General features: G+C 55.3%; 3 protein-coding genes across 3 annotated transcripts; all 3 read right to left on the bottom strand.

Annotated features, from left to right (window-relative positions):
- Positions 1–1,784, bottom strand: LOC104483917 (protein MRP-126-like). Its single transcript, XM_010125842.2, has 3 exons — positions 1,678–1,784; positions 937–1,095; positions 1–338 (listed from the first exon to the last, which is right to left on the bottom strand). The coding sequence occupies exons 1-3, from the start codon at positions 1,684–1,686 to the stop codon at positions 153–155; spliced, it is 354 nt and encodes a 117-aa protein (XP_010124144.1). The 5' UTR covers positions 1,687–1,784; the 3' UTR covers positions 1–152.
- Positions 1,785–5,079: 3,295 nt separating this feature from the next.
- Positions 5,080–6,490, bottom strand: LOC104483926 (protein S100-A7-like). Its single transcript, XM_010125852.2, has 3 exons — positions 6,377–6,490; positions 5,404–5,608; positions 5,080–5,244 (listed from the first exon to the last, which is right to left on the bottom strand). Exons 2-3 carry the CDS (start codon positions 5,587–5,589, stop codon positions 5,080–5,082), a joined length of 351 nt encoding a protein of 116 aa, XP_010124154.1. The 5' UTR covers positions 5,590–5,608; positions 6,377–6,490.
- A 2,288-nt stretch (positions 6,491–8,778) lies between these two features.
- On the bottom strand, positions 8,779–9,421 carry LOC104483935 (protein S100-A12-like). Its single transcript, XM_010125863.2, has 2 exons — positions 9,266–9,421; positions 8,779–9,042 (listed from the first exon to the last, which is right to left on the bottom strand). Exons 1-2 carry the CDS (start codon positions 9,419–9,421, stop codon positions 8,779–8,781), a joined length of 420 nt encoding a protein of 139 aa, XP_010124165.2.
- Positions 9,422–11,427: the final 2,006 nt, after the last annotated feature.

Genomic DNA, 11,427 nt, shown 5'->3' with positions numbered 1-11,427 from the left:
GGAGCTCTGACAGCCTCAAGGCAAATCTTTATTTGGCAGCAAAACCATCAAACCGGAAGGAAGGGAAGGAGGGAGAGGTGGGTGGAGAGGGATGGAGAGAGAGGGAAGTCGGAGGCTGCACGGGCGCGTTTGGCCAGGGAGCACGGCTCGCCTCAGTGGTGGTGCTGGTGCTGGTGTTTGTGCTGCTGTTGCTGGTCCTCGACTTCATGGAGGTGCTCGTGGGTGGCGATGGTCACGCGGGTGACCAGCAGCATCATCTCACAGAAGCTGATCTGCGCGTCCTTGTTGATGTCAAGGTCCTTCATGATTTCGTCAATGGTGGCCTTGTTCTTCACGTGCTGCAAAGGGAGGGACAGGGTGATGGTGAAGCCCTGGTTTTCACAGCTCAAGCCTCCCCCCAGCCTTGCCGGGACCCTCACGGGGTTCTCGTGCTGTCACCACGCAGCGCTTTGGTACAGCAATGATTCAGCCATGGTGACAAAGCAATCCGAGAGCTGGCATCACCACCGGGACATTGCGCAACGCGGAGGTTACGGCAGCGGTGTTATGTCAGCCTCCTCCTCAGCACGTTGCGTTAAAAACCCTTCACCTTCTGCTTTAAAAAAGTGAGTTATAATTAAAAAAAAAAAGGTGGTTTGGTTGATATTTCTGACATCGTGGCTGCTAGATGGAGGAGCCCTCAGGTGAGATGAGCCTGATTTTTGCAGGTGATGAGGGTAAAGATCTGGCTGCAGGTTCACCCAGCAGTGGATGGGTTTCCCTCATCTGTGTTGATGGAGCGTGTTTGAAAAGTGGCAGTTGGACAGGGAGGGTCTGGGCAGGAGAGCAGAGTGGGAAGGGGCTGAATCCAGTCCCTTGTGGGTATTTGGGCAACAGGGTCCAGCCCAGCTCCCTCCCTCTGAGGATCACGAGAAACCCTGCTTTGACCCCGCTCACCTTCAGGTAGTTCACCAACTGCTTCTCAATCATGAGCTTCAGCTCCCTCTTGGTCAGGGTGTCTCTGTCCCCCTCCCGTCTCGAATACTGGTGGAAGACATCAATGATGACATCCATGGCCTTCTCCAGCTCGGAGAGAGGTTCCTGGGTCTGGGAAGTCTGGAAGAGAAAGGGTTGCGCTGAATAATGTCAGGAACCACAACAGACAGAGGAGTCTGATGTAAACGAGAGGCTCTGGTACAGCCACCTGCATCACACCAAATGGGGGTGCAGCCTGGCTTTCAGTCGCTCTTTTTTTGGGATAAATCTGAGCTGTTTGTTCTTATCTACAAGATAAAGGAGTGAGGGAGGTTGCAGCCTTTGCCTGCTTCAGTTCTGGGCTGTACAGCTACCGGTAACGCCTGAGAGCTGATTTTACCCGCTGCCCTCGAGCGCCAGGCGCTGCTGGGAGCACGGCTCCCAAAACAGCTGGCGGCCCTGCAGAAACCTCTGTAGAGATATAGGCACTGAGTGTGAGATACTGTCCAGGAGCCCCTTTGGTTGTCAGAGCCATTTGCAGGAGGAGACCTCCATCCTCGCTGGTTGTGCTTGGATGAGCCCGAGAGGAGATGGTTATCCTCTGCCAGCGACTGGCGGCAGCTCACGCAGCGAGGAGAGGCTCCCCGAGAGTCTCTGTGCCTCCAATGGCCCAACCGGTGCCTGGAAAAGAGCACGGAGATTTTGAATACCCATCGGACTCACCTTGCTCATCTTGATGAAGTAGCGAGGTCTGCTCAGTCGGGAACTGGGTCTGTCCCAGGAGCAGCATCTCTTATAGCCTGGCTGCTCCACCAGTTGTGAAATGTCCCTGTTTCATCCAGTTCCAGTCCATCTTCACGACATACTTGTGCATTGCTTAAGGCTCCACAGTAGTTCCTTAAAAAGGGTCTCTGTGGCTTTTCCCGCAAGGTCTGTGTGTCACATCCTCTGGCTGGGTGGCAAGGAGGTGGCCAGGGCATGGCCGTGTCCCCTTCAGCCCATCTACCTGGCTACTGGGGCTGCGGTTCTCCGTCAGCTCTCGACAGAAGCCCATTCCTCTCAGCTTTTTCAGTTTCACACATTTTATTCCCCTCTGTAGCGATGTCTTCTCATGCCATGGGGCAAGGGGCCCCCACAGCATCGTGCCTACACTTCTCCAGTGAGCCAGCACTGCTTGGCCCTGTAGCATCCCTGTTCTTGTAGACCTGGTCCCATGCACCCAAACCCATCCCACCGTCCCCCTGCTTTACACCGAGAGTGTGGCCAGGGCTGGCTGTGCGAGACAGGGACAGAGCTGGTGCCAACGGAACCATCCCTCACCTGCAGCAAGCAGCTCTTCGTGAAAAGGAAACAATCCGGGGTGGGTTCCTGGTCTGACAGGACTCCAGGAACGTCATTTCAGCTCTTCAGGTCAGCAACAGCCTGTGCCCAGGGTGGCTTCTCCTCAGCTCCGAGCCGCGAAGCCCAGGTGGGGCTGAAAGGTGTATTTTTACTTTTTAGGACTAGACCTCCCCTTTGTGGCTTCTTTTTTTTGTTATTTTGCAGTGCTGCAGAGACTGAATGTGAGTGTTTTGGCTCAGAGCAGCCGAGATGAGGAGCAAAACGAGATTTTCCAGTGCTGCTTCGCTAAAACGCGCTGCCTGCTGATTCAGCTGACTTGTTCGGGGCGTTTGTTTAACCTGCCAAACGTGAGACTGATCTCAGACACAAAGTGGAGGTCAAAGCAGGGCCATGGACCAGCCCGGGGCGAGCTCCAGGAGCTCCAGAGAAGCTGACACGGGGCAGCACCATGCAGGGGAGGCAGCCCAGCTCCACGCGCGGTGGCCACCCAGACCCCGACCATTGTCGGCGAGGGTGCACAGCATTTCACAACAGGGGCATTTTCGTGCACAGAGCAGCTGGAGAAGGGCCGGAGCGTTTCACAATGAGGGTGGCAGGGACCATCCGCTTCATTGCAGAATTTTGCAGCAATTTCAGGAAACCATACTTTTGGTCATTTTGTCGTCTTGGAGGTGGGGTTACAGAGTGTGAGATGGGGCAGGGATCTCCAAAGAGGGAAGATGGGTAGACCCTCACATGTGCCTGCCAGGTTTGGTTTTTAAGGTGACCGGGGAGCCTGGGTATCACTTAGGGTCACGGGAATGTGCACTAGCACAACGTTTTCCCTGGATTTCCAGGTCTCCTTGCAGTGGGAGCCTCCCTGCCCAGCCACGCCCATAAGCCACACCAAAGTGGCCGCAGCAAGCCACGATCCTGGCCCCAAGGCCACCGGGATTGAGCAAGGGAAGAGCGGGAAGCAGCCCGATGGCCACGGGAGGTGAAAGCTGGTCCGAGGAGACAGGGGTTGGTTGTGCCCCGAGGACCTGAGCCCTGGCAGGGCACCCCATGCTTGACAGCAGTTGCAAAACTCTTTCAAAATACGTATTTACGGGCAAGCGGGTGGCTGAGGCAGGGAGAGGGCACTGTGGGTTTAGAATCATAGAATGGTTAGGGTTGGAAGGGACCTTCAAAGCCCATCCAGTCCAACCACCCTGCCAGAAGCAGGGACATCTCCAACCAGATCAGGTTGCTCAGAGCCCTGGCCAACCTGGCCTTGAACGTTTCCAGGGATGGGGCATCCACCGCCTCTCTGGGCAACCTGGTTTGTTGCTGCTACCAGCATAGGAGGTGTTCTGGTTGCTAGATGTGGTTTTAGCTCAGGGAAGCTAAGGGACACACTCTGAGCCCCAGCTCCTGAGCAGAACCAGACCAGCGATGCTCCAGCTGCCACCTGGCACAAGCAAGCCACCACAGAAGCTGGGGTAGCCTAGAGATTTTTCCATCTGGAAGCCACAGGGGAAAGGGTTTCCCAGGCATTTAGCTTGAGCCAAAAGCTTTTCTGCATCTCAGCTGCACCACACAGCTTCAAAAGCAGCTGCTTGGCAGGCAGCACCTTGGTCCAGCCCAGAGGGAGCTGAGAACCAGCTCTGCCACCCACACAAGCACAAGACGGCTGCTCCAGGGTCCTGGACCCTCCCCGAGCCCTCCTGGAGCTCTGGCAGGTTGCAGGGCTGGATCTGGCCGTCGCACTCGCCCTTTCTTCCTGTGCAGCAACATGCAAAGCGTTGCTCTCGTACGGGGGCAGCTGGTGGTACCCAAGCATTCAGTGAGGAAAAGGGCTGGATCACAGCGTGTTTAGCATCCAGAAATGGGTTTGTGGGTGCTGCAAAGCATCTCCCAGCCGGCTCAGACAGGGACCAGACCCTTGTGCCCTGCTAGAGCCTCTCAGTTTTGGTGAGAATATTTTACTCATGGAAAACTCCGAGATAGAAACCATCCAGGCGTTTTCATCTTGGCTGGGTAGTGAGTGATTCAGCAGGGTCAGGAGGGAGCACTCTGTGTGGGAAACATCTGAATTTTGAGCTTTCATTGGGTTTTATGGAGAAAATCTTTAAATCTCAGTGTTTCCCACGGACTGGAAGCTGTGTATACAGATAATGAGCTCTGGGGGTGGTTTTTTTCCTAAGAGCACCCCGGCTTGTTCTTGTGGTAAAGTTCTGTTACGAACTGCTGTTTTCATGGGTATGAACGTATTTTTCCGGCTCATGGGTGATCTTGCATCCAGAGGACGCACTTGGCATGGCCAAGGGGAAAAAGCTGGATGAGAATGGCCAAACCAAGAGGACCTTCCCTGAGCTGGAATGGCTGTGCTCTCCCCAGTCTAGGCAGAAAACTTCCTCTGCCAGGAGCAAAACCTCTAGTACAGCTGCAGCATGTGGCAGCTGATGGTTAAAACCCAACACTGGTCTTCTGGCCGTTGATACCCTCCTAGCCCGTGAGTGTGGCCCTCAGCTTGGACTGGACACTGAGCAATCCAGCTCTTCCCCACCCACCACGTCGTGATCGTAAGCTTCTTTATGGGGTTTTGGGGGGGCCTGATTTAGGGAAGACTTTATCCCACGGCTCTGCCCTCCCATCTGTGAGAGGTGAATGCAAAAGGAAGTGCTGAGACAAGGAGGACTCGGTGAACTTCAAGTGATGCTTTATTGTCTCACAAGCATGAATGATCCAAGCAGACAGAAAGCAGCCAGAGCCTGGTTTCTATAAGCGATGCTCTGAGTTTTCCATGGGGCACGCAGGGGGATTTCAATCTTTGTCTGGCGTACAGCGGTCCTCCCCGTGGCTGATGCGATGGGCGTCGTCGGTAATCTTGGCCAGCACGATGGTGAACTCCTCGAAAGTCAGCTCTTTGTCCTTGTTTAAGTCTGTCTCTTTGAAGAGCTCGCTCAGGTAGTTGCGACGGTTCCTGTCCTGCAACGAGAGGACCGGACACGTGTTAGCCCTTGCTGGGGACCGCACCCCATTCCCCCGGGAGCATCCCTGGAGGCAACCTCAGCCTCATCCCTTCCGCTTGCCCCCCAAGGAGAGCATCGCTCTGGGGAGCAGCACACAGCTCCTGTCAGCACTCACGCAAGCTTTCAGGAAGGTTGGTGTCTGCTCACTCAGCAGCGTCTTGAAGTCGTTGAAGCTGAGGAGGTCGAGTTTGCCCTGCCGGACGCTGTAACGGTGGTAGACATCCACAATGGCTTTGAGGGCCATTTCCAGGCTGCAGTTTCCCGGGAACTGGCGGGTCTCGGGCTGGGTGCTTGCAGACATGGCTGAGCTCTTGAGGTACCTGCAGAAACTGTGTGGAGAAAACCCAGGGCTGTGAGGTGCATCAAAAGTTGGGCATCCCATGCCATGCTCTCTGCCCCCGTCCCAGGAAACCCAAGGTGGGTTGAGCTGCACCTCCCCAGCCGAGCAGCAGCTCTGCACCAGGAGCTGCATCTCGCCAGGGATGAGGAGCAAGCCAGCAGTGTCCAGCATGCCTGGTTGCTCTTGGCAGCCCCTCAGGGTGTAATAAGTAGTTTTAGGAGTATCACTGTTTTACATCATCATCCAACTGCCTCTAATTTTAGCTTCACCCAAAAAAAAAGCGGCTTGTTCTTACTGACCCAGAGGCATTTTTCAAGCAAGTTAGACAAACCCGTCAGGCTGCAGTCACGGATCTGTACAGCAAGGATGACTTTAAGGCAGGGAGCACAGTTCAGGTACCGGCTTCTTTCCCACCTCTACCTGACCTCCTCTCCTCTCTCTGTGAATCTCTTGCCTCTCTGGGCTGCAAACCCTCTTTACTGCAGAAACCCTGCTCTCAGCTGGATGCTATGGTGCAGGAGACAGCCCCAAAGGGCGCTCTCCTTCCCAGTACAAACAATTACACCTCCACTAAAGATGGCACAGAAATGTTGTCAATTTATACTTGTCTTGTAGCCAAAACCAACCTCCTACCCTGCCCTGAGTAGAAAGCATCACCCTAGAATAAAACAAACATGGCATGGAGTGATACTCAAAATCGCTTCTCCCCCATCTTATTTTCTGCAAGAACCATTGCGGTGTTACTTACCCTTGTCTCCAAGGAGGGTTTGTGGAAAACAAGTCTGTTGCAGTGATCTAAGAACCTGGGGAGCCCTTTTATACATGTTTGAGGTCCTCTTTCATCAGAGATGGTGACACACCTGGTGCAAGCAACAGCTTGAGTTAGCATTTCCCGTACCTGGAAATTGCAAGGTGGGAACTCGTGAACCTCTCCCCATCTCATACCTCTGCACATAGTTCCTGGTTGCACCCACCGGGCTTTGGAAATGCTGTCCTTCCACCCCACTGTCACCTCTGGCAGGGCTGAGCAGCTTGCGTGATGGGCGAAGAATGGTAAAAACACGGGATGTACCGTCACGCCTCAACGTGAGCGTGAAGGGCAAATCTGTCTTGGCCGAAGTTGCTGAAACTTTAAGGTTTGCAGGGTGCTGAAAATTTTTCATGCTCTCGTGCTGGTGTAGAAGAAAGATGGGCTGTTTCAGAGTCATGTGGATAACTTTGTCCCTTGGTTGTTTTTCATGAGATCTGTTTTCTACAACACCAACTGAATAGCCACCAGCAAAGATGAAGGCAGCATCTGCCTCCAAACAAATTGGTTCCTGGAGTATTTTCCACTACTTCCTGTTTTCACATCACTTGTACCAGACCTTTCCTCTTGGTCTAGGAACTTTGTGGAGGAAATTGAATCTAAAACAAGAAGAAAATCTCAGCTCAGGGTCTTCACTGGCTGGAGCATTAACTAGCAAGTGTTTTGCAACAGTCACATCCATGCCACCCATCTTGCATTAGCAGAACAGGTACTAGAGGAATGAAGAGATTAGAAAGGATTTAAAAATAAGACAACAGAATCCAGGAAGAGGGTAGGAACAGAAAAACAATAGGGCTACTATTCCTGTTTGAGGATGCTTCTTGCGTGTCCCGGGGCAGTACCAAGAACAGTTGCACAAGTTTTTTCTGGTATCCCTGACTCACTTTATTGCTTTTTTTTGTTTTCCCACTCATTAGGGACGGTTGACAATCCGAAACTGCATCCTCATTCCGCAGCTGGCCTTGCAAAGCATCAGCTGAGGCTGGGTTTTCCCCTGTGCCCTTGCGTAGCCCCCGTGCAGACAGACCCATGAGCTCTGAATTGCCATCTTTCCCAGCCGTGTTCTCCAAAATCCACAGGGAATGCGGCTCGTGACGCTCAGCCCTACAAGGGCAGATGCCCAAATGACACCCGGGTAGGGAACTGAACCATGTCTGCCTCTGAGGGACAGGGGCTGCTCCCCAATGGCAAAATTGGAGCCAGAGAGTGATTGCCTGTGTTGCTGTGTGCAAATAACCACGCGATAACCCTGTGCTGCCTTCTGTGGCTCGGCTTTCCATGGGACCGGCTTCTGGTTCCAGCTGGTGTTGGAAATGTGGGACCCTCCTGAGCCTGAGGGTCGCTGGCAAGACACAGGAGCTGTTTTCCACTCGTATATCCTGTCCCCAGGAGCCCAGGGTGGCTCGTAAACGTGCTATGACCTGAGGGGCTGCTGCCCCACGCTGACAAAAATATCAGACTTTACGGTGCAGAGTTAACAGCGGCTCCCTGGAGCCCCTCGACGTTGTTTGTTGTGTCAGGGCTCGTGGGATAAGCGCTGGGTTGCTTTGCAGGTTGCAAAGGGATTGTACGCGCCCCAGCACCAAAGCTGGGTGTCAGCAGCCACCTGGGAAAGCAGCCCACAGCCATGCTTTGCCCATGGCACGTCCCGGAGCTGGTGCGAAGAGAGGCCGGGAGAATCGGGGCTGAGGATGCTCTCACACAGCCAGCCCCTCCCCAGCGTGACGGGGTGCTACCCACCGTGCCGTCAGCTGAAGCGAATGGTGCTGGGGCCAGCTGCCCCGTGCAGGGAGGGTGCTGAACCTCGGGAAGGAAGCAGGGAGCGTGCCAGGGTCTGGCGTGCTTTGGGATGTGGAGCCCAGGCAGCCTGTGCTGCTCAGCTGGGACAAGGCTGCTGTCCTGGCTCCTCGCTCCGCAGGGACCAGGGTCCCCCACCGTGTTTCCATCCCTGGAAACGTTCAAGGCCAGGTTGGATGGGGCTCTGAGCAACCTGATCTGGTTGGAGATGTCCCTGCTCCTTGCAGGGGGGTTGGACTGGGTGGCCTTTGAAGGTCCCTTCCCACCCAAACCATTCTGTGATTCTATGTCACCTTTCCTTTCCCATTGCTCCGGTACAATCTGCATTTAACTCCCCACAGGCTGCATATTGCATCCTCTCTGGAGGCTACACGACACAAGACAGATGCATTTTGTGCTTGAAGAAAGGTTTTTATTTCAATGCCATAGGCAGCAGCAGATGACAAAGCTTTGGATACAGGTTTGTTCATGCTTGCAGACGACCAGAAGGGACGATGCTGCTGGAAGAGCACAACCCCATGGGAGTGGTTACGCTGGGAACCTCTTCACTTTTGGGGGCCGTGGCTGTGGCCATGGTCATGACTGTGGCCATGGTCATGGCCGTGATCGTGGCCGTGGTCATGGCCATGGTGATGGCCATGATCGTGGCCGTGGTCATGGCCACTGCCACTCTCGTGAGACCTGTTGTGGGCATCAATGACTACAAGATTCAGGGTGGTCAGGAACTCGGTGAACTTCAGGCGGCCATCATGGTTGCGGTCTGCTTTGGCAAAGAGCTTGCTTATGTAGTCATCGACGGATGTGTTAGGCTGTGACAGGGCAAACGTGAAAAAGTCAGCCTGAAGCACAGCGGGACTCGGAGTCACCCTCCTAGACCATCTCTATGGCTCAAGGCTTGCCCACCAAGGAAAAGTCTAGAAAACCCTGCCCTCCCCTTTGGGAGACTCTTGGCCACCCCCATGCCTCAAGGAGGCCACCACTCCTGCAAGCTCTCCCCAGCGTTACGAGTGCGGGGTCATGTGCAGTTCTTACCGGCATGGTGTTGTGGAGGAAGGGCTTGGCGGTCTCCTTCAGCAGCTTCGAGAACTCGAACTTGTTCAGGTAGTCATCTATGGGCGGATTCCTCACAGCGTACTGGTGGTAGATGTTGACCACGCACTCCAAGGCATGTTCCAGGTCGGTTTTCATCTTGCTAGGAAGGGACAGGCAGCAAAACATTAAACCTCATCGGAGGAGAAGGACTCCCCTCTCCTCCGGGAGCCCCAGCCAGGCTCCGGCTGCCCCGTGGGGATGGGCTTGTGCCAGCGGTACCTACCAACCCGCTTGAAGCCACCGTTCAGCAAAGGTCTACTTACCAACGAGCGGTACTGGGGCTGACTTCTGCAGATGACGGTGCGTGGGAGGAGAGGAGCGGGCAAGAGCAGTGACTGCGTGCTGGAGGTGAGGTCTCTTTTATACCCTTCCTGAGCTACGATTTGTGACACCCTCGAGTTCGCTTCGGGGCGATAACCCCAGGAATTGTGCAAGGCTACGTAGCACGCCCAGGCGGAGATTTCTTGCCTGGCTCCGGGAACTGGTTGCTCCCACTGTTAACAAGGGAGGGGACGCACTGAACTCGTTAGGGCAAAACAAGGAAACGCCAAAAGAGACATTTCCAGGAAGGCAGCATCCACGGATGGTGATGGTGCAGGGGTTTCCCCGGGAGCGGGGCCGATCCTGTGGAGTTTAGGGGGGGGTCTCTGAGGAGACGATGGAAGAGGAATTTTTTCGGACTACATGAAAGGTACTGGGTGAGGGTCTACAGTGGGATGATGCTGGCTTTTTCCCAATGGGGGATGTTGTTCATCGCTCTTGTACCCACCCTGAGGCTGTTGAGTTTGGCGGGAGGTGGCCAATGCATCCCACAGCCCTGGTCACCTCTCCAAAATCCATGAGCAGCATCCCTCCCAATCCATTTCTTAACTGCTAGCCAGCGAGTCAAAGGCGACATTACAAATCCAGGCGCGTTAGCGTGCCGGAAACCTGGCTTAGGAGGCGGCATTTCCCAGCAGCCGTAATTGCTGCCCGATGATAATCAAAGGAATTGGCAATCGCTGCCGCCTTCCAGTGCCCGGGGGATGCTGCCGCTTGGGAGGGACCCCGTGATGGTTCCAGTGCCTGGCGTGGGCTGCTCAGCCCCGCGTGTCTTGGGGGTCTGTGCACCAGGATGCCCAAGGCCATGCTTGGTGGGATCAGCACAGCCAAAAGCACACGCAAGTCGTTAGGGCTTCTAGGAGCTGGGAAGGACAGCAGTGGTGAAACATCTCCCTCCGAATCCGGGAACGGGATGAACTGGTGCCAGAAAAAGCCGGAATTGCAAAAGAGTGGAACAAAGGGACGGGTTGTGTGACAGAGCGAGACGGGCGCGTCCTCTCCTGGAAGGGGAGCCCCCGGTGCTGATGCAGGTGGGGCTGATCCGTGGGGGACACAGATGCGTTGTCGGTGAGACGTGACGGGACGCGTGTGAAGAGGTGCGAAGGGATGCGCTGTGCCGTGTGGGGAGGTGGGAGGAAACATGCGTGTGCTGTGGGGCAGACGAGGAGGGACAGGCATGTGCCACCGGTCCTCATGCTGCCATCTGCCACGGGATGTACCGCGGGAGGCCACGTGCCCGCGCACCGGTGGCACCGCCCACACTCCGGTACAAGAGCCGCCATGGGGTGCTGGTACCCGCTCTGTGACCGAGCGCAGACGTGGGGCTGGGAGCGTTGGCGCCGTGGGGAAGGAGCCAGCGCAGCCCCCAGGGCGGGGCGGTGATGCGGGTGGGGATGGGTGCAGGCAGGCTGGGATGCCTGTGAACAGCATCGTGCCGGCTCCAAATTTAAAGGGGTGTTTGTGAAGGAGGGGATCTTTCACTGCCTCTGGGTGCAAGTGTGGTGCAGCCACTCTCAGCTGTTTCTGGAGGGATGGAGAGAGATTTTTTTTTTTTTTTTTCCCCTTATGCAGATGCTCGAGTGAGCACTGGATCTCAGAAGCTGGAGTCAGGGAAATGACCCCCACAGCAAACCCCAGGTTTGATGGCTGGACTTGACCTCGAGGTCTTTTCCAGCCGTCCTGGTTCTGTGGTCCTCTCTTTGAGGGAGCAGGGGGGTGAGGTTAAACCTCCTGGAAACCGACGGCTGCGGTGCCTGGGTGGGACCCCCGAGCAGAGGGGG

Source organism: Chlamydotis macqueenii, chromosome 28, assembly GCF_036417535.1.
Source record: "Chlamydotis macqueenii isolate bChlMac1 chromosome 28, bChlMac1.mat, whole genome shotgun sequence".
NCBI lineage: Eukaryota > Metazoa > Chordata > Aves > Otidiformes > Otididae > Chlamydotis > Chlamydotis macqueenii.
The sequence above is the reverse complement of the archived record's forward strand: the minus strand, read 5'-3'. Positions and strand labels throughout refer to the sequence as shown.

What these genes read in the sequence shown, in the direction of transcription:
- LOC104483917 (XM_010125842.2), bottom strand. An exon ending in AGTTGGTGAACTACCTGAAG is followed by an intron (nt 339 to 936) that starts GTGAGCGGGGTC and finishes CTCCCTTTGCAG; the next exon opens with CACGTGAAGAACAAGGCCAC.
- LOC104483935 (XM_010125863.2), bottom strand. Translation starts at nt 9,421, where the DNA reads ATGAAAACCGACCTGGAACATGCCTTGGAGTGCGTGGTCAACATCTAC. An exon ending in TCCTCCACAACACCATGCCG is followed by an intron (nt 9,043 to 9,265) that starts GTAAGAACTGCA and finishes GCCCTGTCACAG; the next exon opens with CCTAACACATCCGTCGATGA.
- LOC104483926 (XM_010125852.2), bottom strand. Translation starts at nt 5,589, where the DNA reads ATGTCTGCAAGCACCCAGCCCGAGACCCGCCAGTTCCCGGGAAACTGC. An exon ending in CAACCTTCCTGAAAGCTTGC is followed by an intron (nt 5,245 to 5,403) that starts GTGAGTGCTGAC and finishes CTCTCGTTGCAG; the next exon opens with GACAGGAACCGTCGCAACTA.